This window comes from Geotrypetes seraphini, chromosome 3 (assembly GCF_902459505.1).
Source record: "Geotrypetes seraphini chromosome 3, aGeoSer1.1, whole genome shotgun sequence".
NCBI classification, from domain to species: Eukaryota; Metazoa; Chordata; class Amphibia; order Gymnophiona; family Dermophiidae; genus Geotrypetes; species Geotrypetes seraphini.
The window spans coordinates 77,513,305-77,539,687 of record NC_047086.1 but is presented as its reverse complement, the minus strand read 5'-3'; the positions used below and the strand labels follow the sequence as shown (position 1 = coordinate 77,539,687).

Sequence of the window (26,383 nt, the reverse complement as noted above, 5' to 3'; positions counted from 1 at the left end):
TATATTTATTTTGTAGAGGCATGGATATTGCACATTAGGAGAAGCTTTTAATCGCTTGGATTTTTCAAGTGCAATTCAGGATATTAGAAGATTCAGTTATGTGGTCAAAGTAAGTTAACTAATATGTTGAAAGAAATTGTGGACATTTTCATATTTATTTCTCAAACCATTTCTCTATAGCCTGCAGTGACAATGGGACAATACTGCAATGGGAGAAGTATAGAATGGGATAATATATGCTGATAAATTGTACTGATAGTTTGGCCTTGGCAAGAGGAAAGACAAATTAGTTGTATCCCTTTCTATTGGCCATCAAACAAATTGTGCTTCTCCATCCTGCGGATTGACAGTAAGAGAATACAAAACAACAAGGGCTTGTTTTTCTCCTTCATTTATTTCCAAAGGGAGTGTGTTTGTGGGGAGGACAAATTACTTTGTCTGCTAGCTGCTGTAGTAACATACGTAGCCTAGGAGTTGGGGGAGACAAATATTTCTGAAAAGTGAGGAGAGGTGAATCTGAAAGAGAAGATGAAGATCAATGCACTAGGACAGAGTTTCTCAACTTCTTCAAGCCAAGTACCACCACCCAAGCTCTACCCCACCCCCATAATAATAGTACAAATTATAATGCAATTTCTTCTATCCATTTTTCATATAGAAACAATATAATCCTATTAATACATAATGGTAACCACAAAATTAAAAAACAACAAAGCACACAGAGAAAATCTTAATTATCATTTATATTTGGGGTTTTTTAAAAGAGGTCAGGGCGCTAGAAAAGGTTCAAACAAGAGCAACCAAGATGGTAAAGGGGATGGAACTCCTCTCGTATGAGGAAAGACCAAAACGATTAGGGCTCTTCAGCTTAGTAAAGAGACAGCTGAGGGGAGATATGATTGAAGTCTACAAAATTCTGATTGGAGTAGAATGGGTAAGAGTGGATCGATTTTTCACTCCGTCAAAAATTAGACTAGGGATCACTCGATGAAGTTACAGGGAAATACTTTTAAAACCAATAGGAGGAACTTTTTTTCACTCGGAAAATAGTTAAGCTCTGGAACGCGTTGCCAGAGGATGTGGTAAGAACGGATAACGTAGTTTGTTTTAAGAAAGGTTTGGACAAGTTCCTAGAGGAAAAGTCCATAATCTGTTATTGAGAAAGACAAGGGGGAAGCCACTGCTTGCCCTGGATTGGTTGCTACTCTTTGGGTTTTGGCCAGGTACTAGTGACCTGGAGTGGCCACCGTGAGAACGGGCTACTGGGCTTGATGGACCATTTGTCTGTCTCAGTAAGGCTATTCGTATGTTCTTATGCAGTGTCACCTCAGTAACAACTATAGACAAATATAGAGCAAAATATAGACAGCAGATATAAATTCTAAAACAGACACATTTCAAGCACTAAATTGAAAATAAAATCATTTATCCTACTTTTGTTGTCTGGTGATTTTATGAGTCTCTTGTTTCACTTTCTTCTGACTGTGCATCCGGTATTTCTTTCTTTCTGCCTCCTGCACACTTCATCTCCTCCATGCAGCATCTCTTCCTTCTTCCCCTCCATTATCATGTACAACATTTCTTTCTCTCTCCCCAAGCACCATCTCTCCTTGCCCTCCACCCTATGTCCAACATGTTTCCCTCTTCTCCATGCATGTCTCTATCCCCTCCACCATATGCAAGATTTCTCCTCTACCTCTTTGTTGCATCTCTCCCTTCCTCTCCCCTACCCCATGTCCCTTCCCCTCTCCCCCCATGTGCAGCAGCTTTCAACCCCTTCCTCCCATCCCCCTGTGCAGTAGCTTTCCATCCTTACTATCTCCTTGTGCAGCCCCCCCCCCCCCGACTGACTTCCCCCCCCATCGTGAGATCTGATGGCCTTCCAAAGCTACAGTGGCTGGCCAGCAGAGGCAGCACTGTGAACAGGATGCTTGCGTTCTGCCCCGCCAGGACTTCCTTGGCCGACAGGCCACCGCTGCTACTGCTGCTGCTGCTTTAGAAGGCCCGACAGTATGAGGTCTCTCTGTGCGTGTGTGTGTGTGTGGGGGGGTATTGGTCACTGAATCGCTGAGTCCAATATTTTTGTGAGAAGAAGGACAGGGGAGTTATGATACAGATGTTTAAACACTTGAAATGTATTAATATAGATGTATAAACACTTTAAAGCAGTGGTCTCAAACTCAAACCGTTTGCGGGGCCACATTTTGGATTTGTAGGTACTTGGAGGGCTGCAGAAAAAAATAGTTAATGTCTTATTAAAGAAATGACAATTTTGCATGAGGTAAAACTCTTTATAGTTTATAAAACTCTCCTTTAACAGTTAAAAGGAAAGATATATAAACTATAAAGAGTTTTACCTCATGCAAAATTGTCATTTCTTTAATAAGACATTAACTATTTTTTTCTGCGGCCCTCCAAGTACTCTATTTTTTTCTGCAGCACTCACATTTAAAGTTCAATATGTTTTCTTTCTCAAAACTGGCACATTTCAATCACTAAATTGAAAATAAAATCATTTTCCTACCTTTGTTTGGTAATTTCATCAGTCTCTGGTTGCACTTTATTCTTCTGACTGTGCATCCAATACTTCTTCCCTTCTTTCAGCCTCCTGTATGCTTCCTCTCCTCCAGACCTCATTCCCTCCCCCAACTTTTTCTTTCTTTCTCTATGTCTGTCTTTCTATGATTCCGTGCCCCATTTTTTGCTTTGTTTCTGGTTCCCTGTCCCCCCTCCTTCTTTCTTACTTCCTCCGTGCCCCATTTTTTGCTTTTTTTTCTGGCTCCCTGTCCCCACCCCACCTTCTTTCTTTCTTTCTTTTTTCCTTCCTTCCTGCCCTCCCCCATGCCTCCGCTGCTGCCGCTCCAGCTATCGGGAACAGGCCGAAATCTCCCTGCTTCTCTTCTGCACGGGGCCGACCAACTCTCGCCGCCCGACGTCAATTCTAACGTCGGAAAGGACGTTCCGGGCAGCCAGGCAGCAATTGGCTAGCCAGAACGTCCTCTCGACGTCAGAACTGACGTTGGGCCGCGAGAGTTGGTCGGATCCGCAGGGAAGAGAAGCAGGGAGATCAAAGAACACGGTGCCGGCCTGATCCCCAATGGCAGCAGTGAGAAGGGAAGGGAAGCAGGTTGGGCACCACTGCTCTAGACGAGCCGCGAGCTGCACTCTAGGGAGAACAGTGGACCGCCCCCCCCTTGGTATGCCACTGGAGCAGCAGCGTGTCTGGCCGGCTCGTTCGTTCAAAGCCGGGGGTGGCGGCTCCTTGCGAGATCCGTGCCTGCGTCTGAAGCCTCTCTGATGTTGTGACATCAGAGAGGCTTCCGATGCAGGAGTGGATAGCGCAAGGAGCCGCCAACCCATGGCTTTGAACGAACAAGCCGGCTGCTGCTCCAAAAGGAAGAGAATGATGCCTCCAGACCAGGGGCCGCAAATAAAACCTGGAGAGCCACATGCGGCCCACGGGCCACATGTTTGAAACCGCTGCTTTAAAGGTATTCATTTAGAAACAAATCTCTTCCAGAGAATGAAAAATGGTAAAACTAGAGGGCATGAATTGAGGTTGTAAGGTGGCAGACTTAGGATTAATGTTAGGAAATTTATTTTTATGGAGACGGTGGTAGATGCCTGGAATGCCCTCCCAAGGGATATGGTAAAGATGAAAACGGTGATGGAATTTTAAAAAGCATATGATGAACACAGGGGATCTCCAATTAGAAAATGAATGTCATAAAACAAACTTAAGGCCGATACTGGGCAGTCTTGCATAGTCTGTGTCCCATATATGGCGATTTGGTTTAGGATGGACTGGAGAGGTGGAAGCTCCAGTGACAGGATGTTTAGGAAAAGCTGGATTGAACTTTGATGCCATCTCTAGTAGTGGGAACCTAAAGATGATACCAGGTGGACTTTTACAATCTGTGGTCCAGAAATATTAGAGAAGAAAGACAATTTAACCATGAATGTATAATGCGTGTGACTATTGGACAGACTGGATGAACTTGTTAAGTTGTTATTTACTATCTTACCCTCTCAACATGGCTTCAGGAACTTACACAGCACAGAAGTGTGTGTGATAAATCATTGGGTGCTAATGATCAATTACTGGCACTAATTAGTTTTAAAATTTACATCCACAATTTTAGGTGCCATGGGAGGAAAATGGGTGGATCAGGGCGTTCCTACAATTTATGCTTACTGTTCTAGAATAAGTGGAATCCACACTTAATTTAGGCACAAGGATTATGCACTCGTTTCGTTAATGTAAGTCTATGTGCTTAAAGTTAGGCACAGATCCCAGTGCTAAGCATTATAAACGGTACCTGTCATAACGCCATTAATAGAATAGTGCTTAGCTTGCCTTTTTTTTTTTTTTGCAGTGCTGATTTTTTTGGCACCATTTATAAGAATTGGGTCCATAATGTTCAGCAGTACGATTATGAGTATGAAACTGCTGAGTTGTAAGTGCATTATTTATCATGTGGAATGTATTTGACCCAGAAAAACTCCTTTTTGTTTATAGCTGCTGCAGTTGATTGCAAAATCAGAATTAACTAATTTAAGTGGAGCAGCACAGAAAAACTACTTCAGTATTTTGGAAAAAATTGTCAGAAAGGGTAAGGTTATTATATGTTTTCCTAATTTACATGTTGTCCTATATTCTTATGATACTAGATTCATGTTACTGGCAAGATGTCCATCTCCTGTAAAAAGAAAACATGGATGTCATGAAAAAGTTGAATCAATGTAAATTGATAACATTGAGACACCTGCATCTGGTGTTAACTGGAATATCTTTTTTTTTTCTATGATTTCTACTAGCAAGGAACAGCTGTGTACCATGTATTTATTTAATGTTGAATTTTAAGCATGCAACCCCATGGTCCTTTCTCCTTTTTAAAAGAATGTAATGAAAAGGAACACAGACTTAGCTGTAACAACAACAACTATTTATTAATTTATTCATTCATTCAATTTTCTATACTGTTCTCCCAGCAGAGCTCAGAATGGTTTACATAAGTTTATTCAGGTACTCAAGTATTTTTCTCTGTCTGTCTCGGCGGGCCTATAATCTATCTAATGTACCTGGGGCAGTGGGGGGATTTAGTGACTTGCCCAGAGTCACAAAGAGCAACGTGGGTTTGAACCTACAACCTCAGGGTGCTGAGGCTGTAGCTTTAACCACTGCGCCACACTCAAAACAACTTTTCTTTTGCCCTTATAAAAGTCTCCAGTGATCTTTTCATGGCTAAAGTCTAATTCCTTTTCTCCATCCTTATCTTTCTCTACCTGTTTGCTTCTTTTGACAATGTTGATTACCACCTACTCCTTGATCTCTGTCCTTGGGGTTTCTATTTAGTGTGTCCTTTGACAGATTCTTGTCTGTTAAGAACATAAGAATCGTCTCCGCTGAGTCAGACCATAGGTCCATCATGCCCAGCAGTCCGCTCCCGCGACGGCCCCCCAGGTCGATGACCTGTAAGTGATCTATTACTCTAAAGCATTTGTACTGTATAGTACCCCTCTAATTGTACCCTTCAATCCCCTTTTCCTTCAGAAATTTGTCCAGTCCTTATACGGCCCCGAAGCAGCATGTGTAGATGCTGCTGGAGTCGGCAGGTTTGGAGTCGGGACCGTGGGAAGGGAAGGGGGGGGGGGGCAGCAAGGTTAAGAACTTACTTTTACCAGAGCAGGGAGTCCAGCGCTGGCGGCCAGTCCTGCCGGTGAGTGAAGTTAGGTGCTATAAGGCTGGGGACCCACGCATGCGCACTCCTGCCACCACAGACCTACATCTCAAGGAACAGGGAAAATGGACACGCAAGTAGGAGTGTGCATGTGCGGTTAGGGTTTTATTATATAGGATGCCTAGCTTATCATCATTGGTACAGAAATGTGCACATAATTCTTAAATTATTAATATTAGAGGTGGCTTTTACTTAGAGAAAATCAGACAAGAAATTGTTAGCTGATAACCACAATCACTAATTAGTGATGAGGTATCTTTAAAAGTAATCAGTGACAAAATGTTACATTCTGCCTTTCCTTAATTTTCAGCTGAACGCAACTGGCCTGTTTTCCTATAACAAACATAGTGGATTCTAAGGCCCGGATTCTGTATAGGACGCCCAGTCTCGGAAGCCAGTGGGCGCCCTATACAGAATCGCACCTAAGCCCGCCTAAAAAGAACCCGATTCTCTAACCGACATCCATGTTACAGACGCCAGTTAGAGAATCGGGTTGCTGCTGAGCTTATAATGGCAAGGGATCTCCTTGCCATGATAAGCTTAGTGGCTGCCTGTCCTCCCCAAACGATTGCTGGCAGGAGGGATGTCCAATCCCTCCTGCTGGAACGCCCCCCCCCCCCCCTTCGTAGATAGCAACAGGAGGGGTACCCAATCCCTCCTGCCGGAGGCCCCCTGGTAGATCGTGCCAAACCCCCCACCCACACTAGAACCCCTTCCTAACCCCACCCAAAGACCCCCCTCTAACCTTTTTGGAAGGCCAGCCGGCTGGGTCATCCCTCTGTCCATCTGTTTTGCAGCCCAAATGTATGGCCTTGCATTTCTTAGCATTAAATTTTAGTTGCCAAATTTCAGACCATTCTTGTATAACAAAAATCTTATACACGACCCCTCAGGAAAGAGACTTGGGAGTACTGGTCGACAAGTCGATGAAGCCGTCTGCGCAAAGTGCGGCGGCGGCAAAAAGGGCAAACAGAATGCTGGGAATGATTAAGAAGGGGATCACGAACAGATCAGAGAGGGTTATCATGCCGCTGTACCAGGCCATGGTATGCCCTCACCTGGAGTACTTCGTTCAGCACTGGTCGCCGTACATGAAGAAGGACACAGTACTATTCGAAAGGGTCTAGAGAAGAACAACCAAAATGGTTAAGGGGCTAGAGGAGTTGCCATACAGTGAGAGGTTAGAGAATCTGGGCCTCTTCTCCCTTGAAAAGAGGAGACTGAGAGGGGACATGATCGAAACGTTCAAGATAATGAAGGGAATAGACTTAGATAAAGACAGGTTGTTCACCCTTTTAAGATGGAGAGAATGAGAGGGCACTCTCTAAAGTTAAAAAGGGATAGATTCCGTACAAACATAAAGAAGTTCTTCTTCACCCAGAGAGTGGTAGAAAATTGGAACGCTCTTCCGGAGGCTGTTATAGGGGAAAACACCCTCCAGGGATTCAAGACAAAGTTAGATAAGTTCCTGCTGAACTAGAACGTACGCAGGTAAGGCTAGACTCAGGGCACTGGTCTTTGACCTAAGGGCTGCCGCGTGAGCGTACTGCTGGGCATGATGGACCACTGGTTTGACTCAGCAGCGGCAATTCTTATGTTCTTAATCTTTGCCAGGTCTTCATGTTATTCACACCATCCTGTGTATCTACTCTATTGCGGATTTTGGTATCATCCACAAAGAGGCAAATCTTACCTGACAGCCCTTCAGCAATATTGTTTATAAAATGTTTAAACGATCAGGCCCAAGAACAAAACCTTGAGGCACTCCACTGGTAACATCCCTTTCCTCAGAGCGATCTCCATTGATCACTACCCTCTGTCGCCTTCCACTCAACCAGTTCTTGACCCATCTCATCACTTTGGGGCCCATCGCAAGGGCACTCAGTTTATTTATTAGACGTCTGTGTGGAGCACTGTCAAAGGCTTTGCTAAAATCTAAATACACCACATCTAGCACAATCCCTCCATCCAATTCTCTGGTCACCCAGTCAAAGAAATTGAACAGATTTGTCTGAGAAAACCTACCTCTAGGGAATCCATGTTGTCTCTAGTCCTGTAATCCACAGGATTCCAGAAGCTTCACCATTCTCTGTTTTAAAAGCATTTCCATTAATTTGCTTACCACAGAAGTCAGACTTACCGGCCTGTAATTCCCTACTTCTGTAGCGCCTGTAGACCGGTACAGTTCAATTCTTCACAGATGGGTTATATCTCACTGTGACCAGCAGGTGGAGACTGAGACCAAAACTTGTATATTAACTGAGACTCCCCTTACCAATCCAGTCTTTTCTCAGTCTCCAGCAGAGTGGTAAAACTAAATTGCCCCCCCCCCCCCCCCCCGTTAGGGCTGTTGGAATTTGTTTTAGGACTCCTGTGTCCCCTTTTTTGCCGGATGGAGCTTGGATGGGTCCTGTTTGGGGATCCGTTTGACCTTAGGGGTATTAAACCTGGCAGGTTGTGTGCTGGGTCCCTCCCCCCACCTTCCTCCACCTCCCCACATTTTTGTAGAGGTGTCTTAGCTGGCAGCCTGGCTACTGATACCGGTCAGGCCTCCAGCTTTGAGAGCCGTGGAGTCTGTTCTGATTGAAAAAGAAAAAAAATCTTGAGGCTGTGCCGGTCTAAAGGGCTCCTTTTGTGTTTGTTCTCACCTAACTGGCACTTATTTTCAGCTAGGTAGCATTTAAAGCACAATGAGCACTTTGCAGGGGAAAAAGTGGAGTCTGTTCTTGGAAGAAAAAAAAATCCTGAGGCTGTGCCAGTTTAAAGGACTGTCTTTTGTGTTTGTTCTCACCTAACCAGCACTTATTTTCAGCTAGGCAGTGTTTAAAGCACAATGAGCACTTTGCAGTGGAAAAAGTGTTCATTGTGCTCCAGACGTGAGGCACTTGCGGCTGGCCTGTGCAAGCGTTGTAAGGGGTTGGATTCCGCCAGCGATGGTTTTGAGCGCCCGTGGTGCACATTTTTCAGCAAGATGAGCTTCTTGAGCTAATGAGTCAGGTCTCCTCTGTGTTGAGGTTTGAGGACATCATGTCGGAGCCCCCGCAACAGTGGACCCCTTGCTCCGGGGGATCCGCTCTGCTTCCCATTCTTTCCCTATGCATCAGGATATTCAGGATATGCTCCCACAGTGGCAGATGCCGGAGGGGCTCTTTCGCTTTACGTGCTCCATGGCCCGCCTGTATCCCATCCCGGAAGAGGATTGGGACACTTTGAAGTCACCGGTGGTGGACATGGTAAGTCTCAGCTATCGCAAAGTGACATACTGTGCCTGTTCAGGGCGGTGCTGCCTTGAGGGACCCAGAGGAATGTAAGTTTGAGTCCCTCCTTAAGCAGAGTTTTGATGTGACAGCTCTGGCGGTCCAAGCGGCGATATGTGGCAGGCTGGTTGCTCGTGCATGTTTTCGCTGTGCCGAGCGGGTCCTTGATCCTTGAGTCTGATACTTGGGACCTAGTAGAGCATGAAGTTGCCAAAATTGAAATGGGTGCTTCTTATCTCTCGGATGCCATGTATGACCTCTTGCGAGCTTCTCCAAGTCTATGGCTTTTGGAGTGGCAGCATGCCGTACCTTATGGCTTAGGGCATGGTTGGCGGATGCGGTGTCCAAAGCTAAGCTGACAAAATTCCTCTTTAGGAGATCTTTCTTGTTTGGAGAGAATTTGGACAAGTTAGTTCAGACCTTAACAGATTCTAAAGTGCTTTGTTTGCCTGAAGATAGGGCTAGGATGGTGGCACGAGGTTGTGCTCCTCAAGGGCTTGGGCGTGATTTCCACTGTCTCCGTCCTGGTTCGGGAGCCATTTCTTTTCAGGCGTTTGGGTTTTCCTGAGGCTGGTTCTTCCAGCGTATGCAGTCTTTTCGAGGGGCCTGCCAGGGTGCTGGAGGTACCCCTCCCTGCTGGTTCTCCTGCAGCCCATCTTGCCCAATGACTCCTTGCTGGCACCTGCTCTGGTTCTGGTGGGCGCCCGGCTACGTGACTTTTATCCAAAGTGGGCAGAGATCACGTTCGATCAATGGGTCCTGGAGGTGATTCAGGATGGTTATGCTCTGGAGTTTGCCATTCATTGCCAGATCATTTTCTCGCTTCTCCTTCGCTGGTGCCGTGGAAGAAGCAGGCCTTTCACCAGACCCTTGCGTTATCCTGTCCCATACAACGTAAATTGTTTCCCATCCAAACTGTCACATTTATTAGGCTACTCGGGGTTGTCTTAGACGGAAAACTTTCTTTCCATGACCAAATAAGTTCAGTGGTTAGAAAATGCTTCTATCACCTCTGTATGATCAGATCTCTTGCCACATTGCTTAATCAATCTTCATTGGCCATCCTCATCCATTCATTAGTTTTTTCATGCCTGGATTATAGCAACTCACTTTAGCGGGTGCCCTCTTGTTCTCATCACCTTGGAGAGGGTGAACAATCTCTCTTTATCCCAGGACAAGCAGGCAGGTATTCTCACATATGGGTGACGTCATCGATGGAGCTCGGATGCGAACGCCTCACAAGCAGACTTGCTTGAAGAAACTCAAGTTTCGAGTCGCCCGCACGGCGCATGCGCAAGTGCCTTCCCGCCCAGCGCAGGGCGCGTCTCCTCAGTTCTCAGTTTTCTGTGGAGCCGAGAAGACCATCTTTGACTCTCTTCGTTTAACTTGGTTCCTTTGTGCCTTCTCTGAACCGCGGTTTGTATTTTTTTCTTCACGAAAAAAAAAAATTTTCTTCTTCCGTACATTTTTTGGGACAGGATGCTCAGTCGCAGCCTGAGGGCTTCGATCTTGCGGTGGATATTTTTCCTTCTATGTCCCGGCCTGCTACGGGCTTCAAGAGGTGTAGCAAGTGTCAGCGCACGATCTCTCTTACGGACCCTCACGGACGCTGCCTCAAGTGCCTTGGGCCGAAACATCATCCGAGGTCGTGTCTGCCTTGCCAAACACTTCAGCCTCGTGCTTTCAAGCGTCATATTTTGGTGGACAAGCTCTTCGAAATGGAGTCTTCTACTGATCCCTCGACTTCAAAGGCGTCCTCGGCCTCGTCTCCTACCGAGGCCACTCCTGCACCTACTGCTTCCACCTCGAGCCTCATAAGATCTTCGTCATTTGTAGCGGCTCTTTCTTCGATGTCTTCTGCTGTATCTTCCCCTGTTTCCTCAGGTCAGATAGCTCAGCAGTCGGTTCCACCGGTAGTGATTAAAGTGTCTAAGACTCCCAGGTCTAAGCACACTCACACTACCTCGAAGGAACCACCAGCCAAAGCAGGTGGTCTGGTTTCAGACGCGGACCCATCCTTGTCGGATTCTTTCCAGACCATGTTAGAGAAGCAGTTTATTCAATTCCTTACTAACATGGGACCCAAACTGCTTCCTCTTATCCAGCCTGGGCATTCAGCAGACTCCCGCGAGGTCGAGCCACTTCCTTTGCCTCAGTCTGACTTTACACACTCTTTGCAGGGAACAGAGCCTCTGCGAGTGTCTGGTCTGGCATCTAAGCACGTGAAGCAAGGAGCAGATTCTTTGCGAATGCCTCAACGAGAATCCTCACAATCTATACAAAGAGCAGAGTCTTTGGGAGTGCATCGAGGATCCTCCACCAAGCCACTGGAGCTTCGATCTACAGCCTCTAGTCCTATTTATACATTGGCATCGGCTGCTCTCGTCTCCGAGGCGAAGTCTCCTCGATCCTCGAGATCTGGTTGCAGACACGGTTCTCACCGACGTTCGAGGCCTTCATCGAGGCATCCTTCCAGGCATAGTTCTTCTCATGACAGACCATCTTCCTCGAAGCCTCGATCTACTCCAACCTCGACCAGACCACCGACTCCTCGTTCGAGGTCTCCGATGCCGGACCTCGACGATATCCCGATTTCGATTGCCTCATCCAAGTCACCAGGTTCCTTTGATGCCTTTTTCCCTGCCGAAGCTTCATCTTCGACACAGGCTGCCTCGACGCAAAGCATTGGCAGATCAGCTATCTTTCTCGTCTTTCCTTCGTGAGATGGCTGTGTAATTGGATATTCAATTAGATACTAGCTCCAAGTACTCTAAGGAATATCTAGAAGTCATGCATCTTCCTCAACCTCCGGCAGAGTCTCTTAAGCTTCCACTTCATAAGCTTTTGAATCAGACTTTTGGTCGATGCACCTTTTTCCATACCAGCTGTTCCAGGAAAATTGGACTCTAGGTATAAGACTCCCAGCCACTGAAGCCCTCCCCAGCCCATCCCCCACCAAACGGACATACACAGACACAGACCATGCAAGTCTGCCCAGTACTGGCCTTAGTTTAATATTTAATATTATTTTCTGATTCTAGATCCTCTGTGTTCATCCCACGCTTCTTTGAACTCAGTCAGTTTTACACTCCACCACCTCTCTCGTGAGCGCATTCCAGGCATCCACCACCCTCTCCGTAAAGTAGAATTTCCTAACATTGCCTTTGATTCTACCACCCCTCAACCTCAAATTATGTCCTCTGGTTTTACCATTTTCCTTTCTCTGGAAAAGATTTTGTTCTACGTTAATACCCTTTAAGTATTTGAACGTCTGAATCATATCTCCCCTGTCCCTCCTTTCCTCTAGGGCAGTGGTCTCAAACTCAAATTCTTTGCAGGGCCACATTTTGGATTTGTAGGTACTTGGAGGGCCGCAGAAAAAATAGTTAATTTCTTATTAAAGAAATGACAATTTTGTATGAGATAAAACTCTTTATAGTTCATAAATCTTTCTTTTTGGCTAAGTCTTAATAATAATATTGTAATTTATAGCTAAAGAGACATATGATGAAGATACTGTTTTATTTTACTTTTGTGATTATGATAAACATACCGAGGGCCTCAAAATAGTACCTGGCGGGCCGCTTGTGGCCCCCAGGCCGCATGTTTGAGACCACTGCTCTAAGGTATACATATTCAGAGCTTCCAGTCTCTCCTCATATGTCTTCTGGCGCAAGCCTCCTATCATTTTCGTCACCCTCCTCTGGACCGCTTCAAGTCTTCTTACGTCCTTCGCCAGATACGGTCTCCTATACTCCAAGTGGGGCCTTACCAATGACCTGAACAGGGGCATCAACACCTTCATCTTTCTACTGGCTACGCCTGTATTTATACAGGCCTGCATCCTTCTGGCAGCAGCCACTGCCTTGTCACACTGTTTTTTCACCTTTAGATCTTCGGACACTATCACCCCAAGGTCCCTCTCCCCGTCCGTGCATATCAGCTTCTCACCTCCCAGCATATACGGTTCCTTCTGATTATTAATCCCCAAATGCATTACTCTGCATTTCTTTGCATTGAATTTTAGTTGCCAGGCATTAGACCATTCCTCTAACATTTGCAGAGCCTTTTTCATATTTTCCACTCCCTCTTCGGTGTCTACTCTGTTACAAATCTTGGTATCATCTGCAAAAAGGCACACTTTTTCTTCTAACCCTTCTCCATGCCCTCGAACCAGTTCCCTTGGAACAGCAGAACAGGGTTTTTACTTCCGTTACTTCCTTGTTCCGAAGAAGACGGGCGATCTGCGGCCCATTGTGGATCTCAGGGCTCTCAACAAATTCCTAGTCAAAGAAAAGTTTTGAATGTAGTCCCTGGCATCCCTTTATCCCCTTCTCGAGCAGAACGACTGGTATGCTCTCTGGATCTCAAGGAGGCTTACACTCATATCCCCATTCATCCGGGCTCCCTTCACTACCTCAGATTTCGGGTGGGGAATCTGCATTATCAATACAGAGTACTACCCTTCGGCCTGGCCTCGTCCCCCAGAGTGTTCACCAAGTGCCTGGTAGTGGTAGTGGCAGCTCTACGGAACCATGGTCTTCAGGTATTTCCCTACCTCGACGACTGGCTCATCAAAGGATCCACATTTCAAGGGGTTATTGTAGCGACCCAACAGACTACCTGGTTCCTACAAAGTTTGGGATTCGAAATCAACTTTCCCAAATCTCAACTTCAGCCCTCACAGAATCTACAATTCATTGGAGCTGTTCTGGACACTGTCCAACTCAGAGCATTCCTTCCACAACAACGAATGGAAACTCTTCTTCAACTCTGTCATACAGTGTCTTCCCGCTCTTCCATCTCAGCGAGACACATGATGGTACTTCTGGGTCACATGGCCTCCACAGTACACGTGACTCCTTTTACCAGACATCACCTCAGAATTCCTCAGTGGACCCTGGCATCTCAATGGACGCAAGTTTGCAACCCTCCTCCTTGACACATTTCATATTCATAGTCAAACGGAAAACAGCAGGATACCATACACACTCTATACCCATCCACACAACAACACACAGACCAGCCCTACCATCCAGGAAACTCCTTACCCCCAGAACCCTGATCCCCTGTCCAACATACAGCCACGAAAGCATTCCCACTACCTGGGGAATAAGACCTCCATCAAAACCCAAGACAAGCACACAAAAACACCAAACAGTACCAAGAACAATCAACACAGTCACTACTCCCCTCCCTCACACAAAATATTCATCATTTACATGCGCATATATGAACATTAGATCTATCAGCCCAAAGACTGAACTAATCAAGGACTGGCTGATTAAAGATAATTTAAACTGCCTCTTCCTAACCGAAACCTGGCTCACTTCCGACTCAGACCCACACATTACTGAATTCTTCCCCAACAGATACAAACTAGAGCTAGTATGTCGAGAAAACAGAAGAGGAGGAGGCCTAGCAATCATAGTAAAAAACAATCTCAACATTAAAGTCCTAGCCAAGCATTCCACCCCTCACCTAGACCTGTTAGCCTGCCAACTCTCTGACAACACACTCACAGGAAATCTCAACTGCCTTCTCTGTTACGTTACACCAGGAAAGTGGAATACCTCAAAACAAGAACTCGAAGAATTCATATTCCAGAATTCTCTCTCCTCCACACATAACCTGATCCTTGGAGACGTAAATCTCCACTTTTAGAAGACCACTCCTCCAAACAAGTAGCGGAATTTTTGTCATACCTCAATACCCTATCTTACCAAATCCTCAACCCTGAACCCACACACGAAAAGGGCCATCAGCTTGACATAGCAGCATACGCGTCTCCTAACCTCAACACACAAAACATCCACATCACCAATGGCTCCTGGCTCCCTTTCCTCTGGTCAGACCACTACAAATATACCTTCACTATCAACTGGAAGCAAAGTAACAACAAACCCACTCCACACAAAACAAGCATCAAGACCAGACAGAAAATTGAACCTACCAAATTTTGGGACACAGTAGACCCCGCAATAGAGTCCAGCAACCCTAAAGAATTCATAAATAGCTGGCGGTCCCTCAGTGAATCTGCCTTGAACAAACTAGCTCCAATAAAAACAAAAAATAAGATATGTAGACCATCAGACAAATGGTTTGACGCCGAACTCCTACACCTAAAAAGGCAATGTAGACAACTAGAAAGGACAAGGAAAAAACAGAAACAAGACCACACCAAAACAGAATGGAGAATCCAAATCAAACAATACAAAATCAAACTGAAAGAAAAACGGAAAGAATACTACTCCAAACTCATTGGCACCGAAAAACCAGACACAAAAAAACTTTTCAACCTCGTAAGAAACCTCACTGATACCAAACGTTTTCTAGCCACCCAAGGAAACCAGTCTCCAACAGCTCACCAATTAGCGGATCACTTCAAACATAAAATCATCACAATCAGATCCACATTCAACAACTCACGAAACAACATAGACGAGATACTAATAAATCCCACAACAGACAATGCCATCTCAGAAGATATGATCTGGACCAACTTCCCAACAATACAATGGTCAGACCTGGATCGACTTTACAAAAAATACAGCAAATCTTCATGCGATTTGAACAACTGTCCACCTTACCTACTAGCTCCAAGGAGAGCAGGCAGGCGAACGCAGAGGCTTCAGGGCTCGCGGCCGATTCCAGCGGCAGCGAGCAGGAAAGCGGAGAGGCGAGGGGGACGCGGTGAGCCAGGGACGGGCGAGAGTTAGCTCCGCCCACCCGCATCGCGTCAGCGGCTTCAGCCAGCGGGCTCCCCCTTAAAAGGCAGGGAGCCGCGGCCAGGACAGGAGAGCAGGCAGGCGAATGCAGAGGCTTCAGGGCTCGCGGCCGATTCCAGCGGCAGCGAGCAGGAAAGCGGAGAGGCGAGGGGGACGCGGTGAGCCAGGGACGGGCGAGAGTTAGCTCCGCCCACCCGCATCGCGTCAGCGGCTTCAGCCAGCGGGCTCCCCCTTAAAAGGCAGGGAGCCGCGGCCAGGACAGGAGAGCAGGCAGGCGAACGCAGAGGCTTCAGGGCTCGCGGCCGATTCCAGCGGCAGCGAGCAGGAAAGCGGAGAGGCGAGGGGGACGCGGTGAGCCAGGGACTGGTGAGAGTTAGCTCCGCCCACCCGCATCGCGTCAGCGGCTTCAGCCAGCGGGCTCCCCCTTAAAAGGCAGGGAGCCAACGGCGCGCAGCCGTCCGGCGCGCGGCGAAGGCGAGCGGCAAAGGCGCTCGCCTTAGCGGGAGCGCCTTTGCGGAGGAGCCTTAAGGAGGAGCCAGGAGCACAGGCAGCCCAGTAGAGAAATTCCTGAGGTACATTTTCTCTAAATTTATTCTCTACTCATTCTCATTCTCTTTCCCTCTCTTCTCTTACAGAACACAGGAAAGAAAACAGAGAAATGGAGGCTGCAGGAATCCAGCAGGGCTACCCAGTATACTGCATCGCATGTCATATGTATGACTACCTCCCCTCTGGGAGGCAGGCATACATATGCAATCGATGCCAGGAACTGGATAGCCTGAAGAGGGAGGTCGGAAGACTGCAGGTTAGAGTTCAGGAACTGGAGGGACTCTGCTCAATAGAGGAACAGTGTGGGGAAATTGAGGATACTACCAGAGAGAGCCACATCACAGAACAAGTCAGAGAGCTCGAGAAGTTCATAGAGGAGGCCTGGCAGATGGCAGAGGCCCAGGACCACCAGCATATCAGACGGGAACCGGCAGCCGGAGGTCAGGAACCACCAAACACCATGGGAGAAGGACCTTGCGTAAGGTCTGAAAATGCGGATGATGACACCCAACAGGACCTGGCGGAAGGACCAGCGGAGATCCAGCAGAGCCCGGAGGACACGGACCTGAGACCAGAGAGACATCTGAAGAAAGGGAAATCTGCTGTTGTAGTGGGAGACTCAATCCTGAGAGAAGTGGACAGTCACATTGCCGGAGGGAGGGAGGACCGACTTGTGACATGTCTCCCGGGGGCAAGAACAACGGACGTCATCAGCAGAATTGATAGAATCCTGGAGGGAGATGAGACGGAGGAGACGGCAGTTGTAATCCACATTGGAACCAATGACGTCAGCAGGAAAAATTTCAACCGGACTACACTGACAGAGCAGTTCAGGATCCTGGGGCGGAAACTGAAGCTGAGATCAAAGAGGATAGCCTTCTCGGAGATCCTGCCAGTACCGAGAGCAGACGCAAGAAGACAGAGCGAACTACAAGAAATGAACGGATGGCTGAGGAGATGGTGCGAGGAGGAGGGATTCCACTTTGTTCGAAACTGGACGACCTTCTTGGGGAAGAACAAGCTCTACAGGAGAGATGGACTGCACCTGAGCACAGCTGGGACGAGGCAGCTGGCAAGAAACATCCAAAACGCCATAGACCTAGCTTTAAACTGAGGAGAAGGGGAAAGCCGGAAGTCGATCTGGCCTCGACACACCGGACATTGGTATCAAAAAATGATACTGAGCAAGGACATTGCAAAAGAGAGCTTGGGACCGAGTGGGATCTGATGGACAAAGGGACTGAGAGAAAATTCTTGGACAAAGGGACTATGAGGGGCTTCTTGGACAAAGGGACTGAGGGGACACTTTTTGGTAAAAGGACCGATTGGGAACTCTGGGACAAAGGGGCTGGGAGGGAACTTTTGGACAAAAGGGCTAAGTGGAAATCTTCAGAAAAAGGGCCCACAGATGCAACAGGAGAGCCAGGGGACCATCCAAAAAAGGGGATACTGGCTGGGGGTAGAACAGACACACCACGGGAGGTGGAGGACCGAGTAAAGGCAAGCCAGGTGGGAGCGCCGAGCCAAGGAAAGAAAACAGCAGGGCGGGCGACAAATCAGGACCTATATTGCCTCTACACAAATGCGAGGAGCCTCAGGGCCAAAATGGGAGAGCTGGAAATTATAGCCAGTCAAAAAGCCCTGGATATAATTGGAATCACAGAAACATGGTGGGCTGATGACAATAAATGGGATGTGGTCATACCAGGGTACAAACTTTACAGGAGAGACAGAACACACAAGAAGGGTGGAGGAATAGCGCTATACATAAAGGACTCCATACCCTCAACCAAAATGGAAACAACAGTAAGGTCGGAAGGCTTGGAATCAATATGGGTTAAACTACCAGGAGGATCTGGAGCAGACATCAAATTGGGCCTATACTATCGTCCGCCTGGCCAATCGGAAGAAATCGACCGGGACCTGGATACGGAACTGCGGCAGGTATGCAAAAATGGAAGTGTGGTGGTGATGGGGGACTTCAACTACCCTGGGATAGACTGGAGTATCGGGCACTCAAGTTGCGAGAGAGAGACCAAATTCCTGGAAGCCACGAGGGACTGCTTCCTAGAACAGCTGGTCACGGAACCTACACCAGGAGTAGCCACTCTTGATCTAATCTTCGGTGGACTGGGGGGACCTGCAAAGGAAGTAGCAGTATTAGACCCACTGGGGAACAGCGATCACAATATGATCCAGTCCAGACTAGAACTGGGATCAACCAGGGTGAAAAGAACCACAACGACAGCGCTCAACTTCAGAAAAGGGAATTATGATGCAATGAGGAAAATGGTGGGGAAGAAACTCAACGGCAGCACAAGGGAGATAGAGTCCATAGAAAGAGCCTGGTCCCTGCTCAAATGTACGGTGCACGAAGCACAGAACCTGTACGTCCCCAGGTTCAGAAAAGAGTGCAAGAAAAATCGAATTAAGAACCCAGCATGGATAACGGCTGTGGTAAAAAAAGCGATCAGTGACAAGAAAGCATCGTACAAAAAATGGAAACAGGACCAAACGCAGGCCAACCAAAAGGAACACAAGGAAAGCCAAAAGGAATGCCACCGAGTGGTTAGGAGAGCAAAGAGGGAATATGAAGAGAGACTAGCGGGAGAGGCAAAAAATTTCAAATCATTCTTCAGGTACGTAAAGGGAAAGCAACCAGCGAGGGAGGAAGTGGGGCCCTTGGATGATGGGGATAGAAAGGGAGTATTGAGGGAGGAAAAAGAAATAGCGGACAAGTTAAACGACTTCTTTACGTCGGTCTTCACGAGGGAGGACACATCCAACATTCCGGAACCAGAGGAAATAGAAAATGGAGATCAAGATAGCAAGCTGGTCCAATTAGAGGTGAGCCAGGAGGAGGTCCTCAGGCAGATAGACAAGCTAAAGAGCGACAAGTCGCCAGGCCCGGACGGCATTCACCCAAGGGTGCTCAAGGAATTAAGGAATGAAATAGCAGAGACACTTCAGCAAATATGCAACCTATCCCTAAAAACTGGAGAGATCCCGGAGGACTGGAAAATAGCAAATGTCACGCCCATCTTCAAGAAGGGTTCAAGGGGCGACCCGGGAAACTATAGGCCGGTAAGCCTCACATCGGTCCCGGGAAAGATGATGGAGGCGCTGATCAAGGACAGCATTTGTGACCATATCGAAAAAAATGGACAGCTAAGGTCGAGCCAGCATGGGTTCTGCAAGGGTAGGTCGTGCCTCACAAACTTATTGTACTTCTTTGAGGGGGTAAATAACCAGGTGGACAAAGGTGAACCCATAGACATAATCTACCTAGACTTCCAAAAAGCCTTCGATAAGGTACCACATGAGCGGTTGCTCAAGAAGCTATGGAATCACGGGGTGAGAGGGGAGGTCCACCGATGGATCAAAAACTGGCTGGCAGACAGGAAGCAGAGGGTTGGTGTAAAGGGCCACTACTCGGACTGGCAAGGGGTCACGAGCGGGGTTCCTCAAGGGTCAGTGCTGGGACCGCACCTGTTTAACATATTCATTGACGACCTGGAGGCGGGAACAAAATGCGAGGTCATCAAATTCACAGATGACACCAAACTATTCAGCAAGGTTGAAACCATGGTAGACTGTGAGAATCTCCAAAGGGATCTTACGACATTGGAAGAATGGGCGAAAAAGTGGCAAATGAGCTTCAATGTAGGGAAATGCAAGGTCATGCATATAGGGAGAAGGAACCCGATGTTCACTTACAAAATGGGGGGATCAATGCTAGGGGTCAGTAACCTTGAAAGAGACCTGGGAGTGATGGTAGACACAACACTGAAGGCGTCGGCACAATGCGCCACAGCCTCAAGGAAAGCAAATCAAATGTTAGGTATCATTAAGAAGGGTATCTCGACCAGAACGAAGGAAGTCATCCTGCCACTGTACCGGGCTATGGTGCGCCCGCACCTGGAATACTGTGTACAGTACTGGTCACCGTACCTCAAAAAGGACATGGCAATGCTTGAGGGAGTCCAGAGAAGAGCAACTAAACTGATTAAGGGTATGGAGAACCTTACATACACTGACAGACTGAAGAAGCTGGGGTTCTCCCTGGAAAAGCGGAGACTCAGAGGAGATATGATAGAGACCTTCAAGATCCTGAGGGGCATCGAAAAGGTTGACAAGGATAGATTTTTCAATTTGAAAGAAACCACAAGAACAAGGGGTCACTCGATGAAATTGAAGGGGGACAGGTTTAAAACAAACGCAAGGAAATTCTTCTTCACACAGAGGGTGGTGGACACATGGAACACCCTTCCGGAGGCCGTAATAAGAAATAGCACAGTACAGGGTTTCAAGGATGACCTGGATAGGTTCCTGGAGGACAAAGGGATTGAGGGGTACAGATAAGAGCAGTGGAAAGTTTAGAGATAAGTGTTGAGGTAGGCATAAAAATTGGTCAAGGACCGCAGATCAGGCAATATGCCTGATGGGCCACCGCGTGAGCGGACCGCCGGGCTAGATGGACCTCTGGTCTGCCCCAGCGGAGGCGACTACTTATGTACTTATGTACTTAGCTACAGCATCCACAAAATTCAAAGTTAATCTCACGCTATGGCTGCAAAATACTCTCAGTGAAGGTCAGTTCCCACCTGAACTTGGCGAAATTATAATTACTCCTATACTGAAAGACCTCAAAGGGCCAATAGACAACCCAACTAATTATAGACCAATCGCTTCTATCCCACTAAACGTCAAACTAATAGAAGGTCTTGTAGCACAATACCTCTCCAATTATCTAGAAGACCACCGCATTCTGCACCCATCTCAATCAGGATTCAGAACCAATCACAGCACAGAAACACTACTGGTATCCTTACTAGATATAGCCCTACAACACCTCAGCAAAGGAAACAAGCTGCTAATCATCCAACTCGATCTTTCAGCAGCATTCGACCTAGTTGACCACCCCATACTACTCCAGATACTAGACGCCATAGGAATAGGTAGAGTTCATAACTCAGGTAGAGTTCATAACTGGTTTCAAGGTTTCCTTAAAACAAGATCATACAGAGTAAAGTCAAAAGATCTTATTTCCGACTCATGGTCTAACCCCTGCGGAGTACCACAAGGATCTCCACTATCACCCATACTATTCAACCTCTTCATAGCTTCCCTAGGCACAACTCTAGATGCCCTAAATATAACCTCATTCAGCTATGCGGACGACATAACCATCCTCCTCCCCTTCGACATCCAAGACCCCAGCTCCACAGAACGCCTGAAAACAACACTGGTAACAGTAGAAAACTGGATGACCAACCATAAGTTGAAGCTAAACTCGGATAAAACTAAATTCCTTCTACTAGAGAAGGAAAAATTACCATCCTTTACAGAACTGGAAGTAAACGCAATCAAGTACCCAATACAGAGCACCCTCAAAATTCTGGGAATACAACTTGATAGATGCTGCACAATGCAGACACAAATTCACAAAATCATCCAAAAAGCTTTCTTCACCATGCAAAACCTAAGAAAAATAAGAAAATTCTTTAACAAAGATCAATACAGAATCATCGTTCAATCCCTTGTGCTTAATATTGTAGACTACTGCAACAGCCTCTACCTATCATGCCCAAACAACATGATAAAACAACTACAGACCGTTCAGAACACAGCCCTCAGACTCATCTACTCACTTAGCAAATTTGACCACATCACCAATGCATACTTAGACTCTCACTGGCTACCGATAAAAGCAAGATCACAATTCAAATTCTACTGTCTACTATTCAAAGTAACCCACAGAGCTGCACCAAGTTACCTAAACAACCGCCTATACCGCAACCTCACACACAGAATAAGGAAAACTCAAAGCCTATTCACCTACCCACCTCTCAATGGTACTCGCCGCAAGAAACTTTACGACAACCTTCTGATGACACAGGCAGCGAAAATTGACCCAACCGTCTCCAAACTGCTGACCAAAACAACAGACATTAAAGTTTTCCGAAAAGAAATCAAAACTCTTCTATTCAAAAAACACCTCCCATCACTCTAACCTCCATCCTACTCGCACACGCATACTCCATCATAAACACCACCCCTTTAGTATCTCCTAGCCAACTCTTCAAACCTTACCCCCAAAATCATGATCAGAAACATAAACAATCTACCTCCAAATGTAACCAGACTATTTCTCCCTTCAACGCTATGTAAGCAACCTCCATCTGTAACCAGAATGTTTCTTCCCTCAACGTTATATAATAATCTTCCTAACCTGAATGTATTGCTCTTCTTACCAAATATGTAAACTTGATATGTAAACTTGTTATGTACCTGATATGTAAACTTCCTGGAAATGTCCAGTTTTCTTCCAATTTGTAATCCACTTAGAACCGCAAGGCATAGGCGGAATAGAAATCTCTAATGTAATGTAATGTAATTTCAGTCATTCCTTCCTTGCAGAAATCTCTCCGTTGGTGGATGCTCTCTTCCAATCTTTCCAGAGGCTTGCTTTATGATACGCCCCCCCATCAGAAAGTCCTCACAACATACTCTTCGACCTAAGCTTGAGGCGCTCATCTTGATGGTCTCCGAACTCAATGTCACATAAATCTGTTGGAACTCGGAGCGATTTTCAAGGCTCTCAACGCTTTTCAACATCTTCTTCACGACCAGATAGTCCTCATCCGGACGGACAATCAAGTTGCCATGTATTATGTCAACAAACAGGGAGGGACGGAATCTGCCTCCCTTTGTCAAGAAGGTCTGAAGGTTTGGGACTGGGCAATCCGCCAAAACACCTTCCTCAAAGCTGTCTACATTCAAGGGGCGAAGAATTGCTTGGCGGACAACTTGAGTCATCTTCTGCAACCTCACGAATGGACACTCCATTCTTCGCCTCTTCATCACATTTTTTCACAGTGGGGGACCCCTTAGATAGACCTCTTTGCGGCTCCCCACAACTACAAACTGCCTCAGTTCTGCTCCAGGATATACTCTCCTCATTGCCTCGAGGCAGATGCTTTTCTTCTGGAATGGAAGAATCTCTTCCTCTACGCATTCCCTCCATTTCCTCTCATTCTCAAGACTCTGGTCAAGTTGAAGAACGATCATGCCACCATGATTCTAATCGCTCCTCGGTGGCCAAGACAACCTTGGTACTCCCTTCTACTTCAACTCAGCGCCAGGGAACCATACCTTCTACCAGTTTTTCCTTCTCTGCTTTCACAGAGTCAAGGATCTCTGCTTCATCCCAACCTGCAGTCTCTACACCTGACAGCTTGGTACCTTTCAACATAACTCCTCTTCAGTTTTCTCAATCTGTCAGAGACGTTTTAGAAGCTTCTAGGAAGCCTGCCACTAGACAATGCTATCACCAAAAATGGACTAGATTTTCTACGTGGTGTTTTTCACATCATAAGGTGCCTCAGCATTTCTCCTTATCTTCTGTTTTGGACTACCTTTTGCACTTATCCAATTCTGGCCTCAAGTCTACATCTATCTGAGTCTATCTCAGTGCAATTGCAGCTTTCCATCAGCCTATTGAAGGGAAACCCCTCTCTGCTCATCCGGTGGTTTCCAAATTCATGAAAGGACTCTTCAGTGTCAAACCTCCTCTCAAACCGCCTCCTGTGGTTTGGGACCTCAATGTTGTCCTTACTCAACTCATGAAGCCTCCATTTGAACCAAATGATAAGGCTCATCTGAAGTATCTCACTTGGAAAGTGGTGTTTCTCATAGCCCTCACTTCTGCTCGAAGAGTCAGTGAGATTCAAGCTTTAGTTGCTGACCCACCATTCACTGTGTTCCATCATGACAAAGTGGTTCTTCGTACTCATCCTAAATTCTTCCCTAAAGTGGTCTCGGAATTTCATTTCAACCAATCCATTGTTCTTCCAGTGTTTTACCCAAGCCTCATTCTCATCCTGGAGAATCTGCTCTTCATACTCTGGACTGTAAACGTGCTTTGGCCTTCTACTTGGAATGCACCAAACCACATAGAACTGCTCCTCAACTTTTTGTTTCCTTAAATCCAAATAAGTTGGGCCATCCTATTTCTAAACGTGCCATCTCCAACTGGATGGCGGCTTGTATCTCTTTCTGCTATGCCCAGGCTGGATTACCCCTTCACAGTAATGTCACAGCCCATAAGGTTAGAGCTATGGCAGCTTCAGTAGCTTTCCTCAGATCTACACCTATTGAGGAAATTTGTAGAACTGCTACTTGGTCCTCAGTTCATACCTTCACTTCTCACTATTGTGTGGATACTTTCTCCAGATGGGATGGACAGTTTGGCTAAAGAGTATTACAAAATTTATTCTCCTAAATTGCCAACACTCTCACCATCCCATTCTGGTTAGCTTGGAGGTCACCCATATGTGAGAATACTTGCCTGCTTGTCCTGGGATAAAGCACAGTTACTTACCATAACAGGTGTTATCCAGGGACAGCAGGCAGTTATTCTCACAACCCATCCACCTCCCCTGGTTGGCTTCTCTGCTAGCTATCTGAACTGAGGAGATGTGCCTTGCGCTGGGCGGGAAGGCACTCGCACATGTGTGGTGCGGGTGACTCGAAACTTCTAGTTTCTTCAAGCAAGTCTGCTAGTGAGGCGTCCGCATCCGGGCTCCATCGATGATGTCACCCATATGTGAGAATAGCTGCCTGCTGTCCCTGGATAACACCTGTTATGGTAAGTAACTGTGCTTTCTCTACTAAGCCAAATCCCTTCAATATCTTGAATGTTTCAATCATGTCCCCTCTCAGTTTTCTCTTTTCAAGGGAGAAGAGGCCCAGTTTCTCTAGCCTCTCGTTGTACTGCAACTCCCCCAGTCTCTCAACCATTTTTGTCGCTCTTCTCTGGACCCTTTCGAGTAGTACAATGTCCTTTTTCATGTACAGTGACCAGTGTTGGATGCAGTATTCCAGGTGGGGGCTTACCATGGCTCGGTATAACGGCATGATATCCTTTTCAGTTCTGTTTGTGATCCCCTTCTTAATCATTCCTAGCATTCTGTTCACCCTTTTTGCCGCCACCACACATTGCGCAGATGTTTCATTGACTTATCTACAAGTACTCCCAAGTCTCTTTCTTGGGGGCTCTCTCTGAGTATAGCACCGGACATCCTGTATTAGTACATATGATTTTTTGTTACTGACATGCATCACCTTGCACTTATTCATGTTGAACCTCATTTGCCATTTTATGGCCCATTCCTAGAGCGTATTTATGTCTCTTTGTAGGTCTTCGCAATCCTTCTATGTCTCACTACTCTGAATGACTTTGTATTGTCCGCAAATTTAATCACCTTACTCGTCGTGCCAATTTCTAGGTTGTTTATAAATATGTTGAAGAGCTCAGGCCCGAGCACCGAACCCTGTGGCACTCCACTCATGATGCTTTTCCAGTCCGAGTATTGTCCATTCACCTTCACTCTGTTTCCTATCCGCCAACCAGTTTTTAATCCACATGAGTTTATCACCCTTGATTCCATGGCTCACAATTTTTTGAAGTCGACGTTCATGCGGAACCTTGTCGAACGCCTTCTGAAAATCTAGATATATGATGTCGACTGGGTCACCCTTGTCTATCTGCCTATGTACTCCTTTGAAGAAGTGCAGTAAGTTTGTCAAGCAAGATCTTCCTTTGCTGAAGCCATCAGTTTGTGTCCGTCAAGGTGATCGATGATGCGGTACCAAAGTCAGACTCACTGGTCTGTAGTTTTCCGGATCTCCCTTTGAACCTTTCTTGAAGATCGGCGTAACATTCGCCACTTTCCAGTCTTCCGGAATCTTTCCTGATTTGATCGACAGATTGGTTATTAGTTGGAGCAGTTCAGCTATAATCCCTTTCAGTTCCTTGATTACCCTTGGGTGGATGTCGTCCGGTCCCGGGGATTTATCATTTTTAAGTCTATCAATCTGTCTGCATACCTCTTCTAGACCGACCGTCGTCCCTGTCAGTTTTCCATCTTCATTTCCTGTGTATAGCCTGTCGGCATCCAGTATATTGGATATATCCTCTTTGGTAAATACAGACGCTCCCTCTTCCAGGTCCAGGACTAAGCACCCGTGCATGTTCTTAACCAAAGGCCCATCCCCATACGCTGAAAGCGAGCCTATGATTAATAAAAGCCCTGTACTTGCACTG

The 26,383-nt window shown here is 46.5% G+C and overlaps 1 protein-coding gene across 4 annotated transcripts in view; it reads left to right on the top strand.

The window, feature by feature from the left end:
- The window catches only part of FBXO25 (F-box protein 25), a 107,643-nt gene that overhangs the window by 35,355 nt on the left and 45,905 nt on the right, over window positions 1–26,383 (top strand). For all 4 annotated transcript variants that reach the window (XM_033938948.1, XM_033938947.1, XM_033938945.1 and 1 more), the window contains exons 4-5: window positions 17–109; window positions 4,520–4,613. In XM_033938948.1, coding sequence (XP_033794839.1) covers window positions 17–109; window positions 4,520–4,613 — 187 coding nt within the window. The remainder of the gene's footprint in view (window positions 1–16; window positions 110–4,519; window positions 4,614–26,383) is intronic.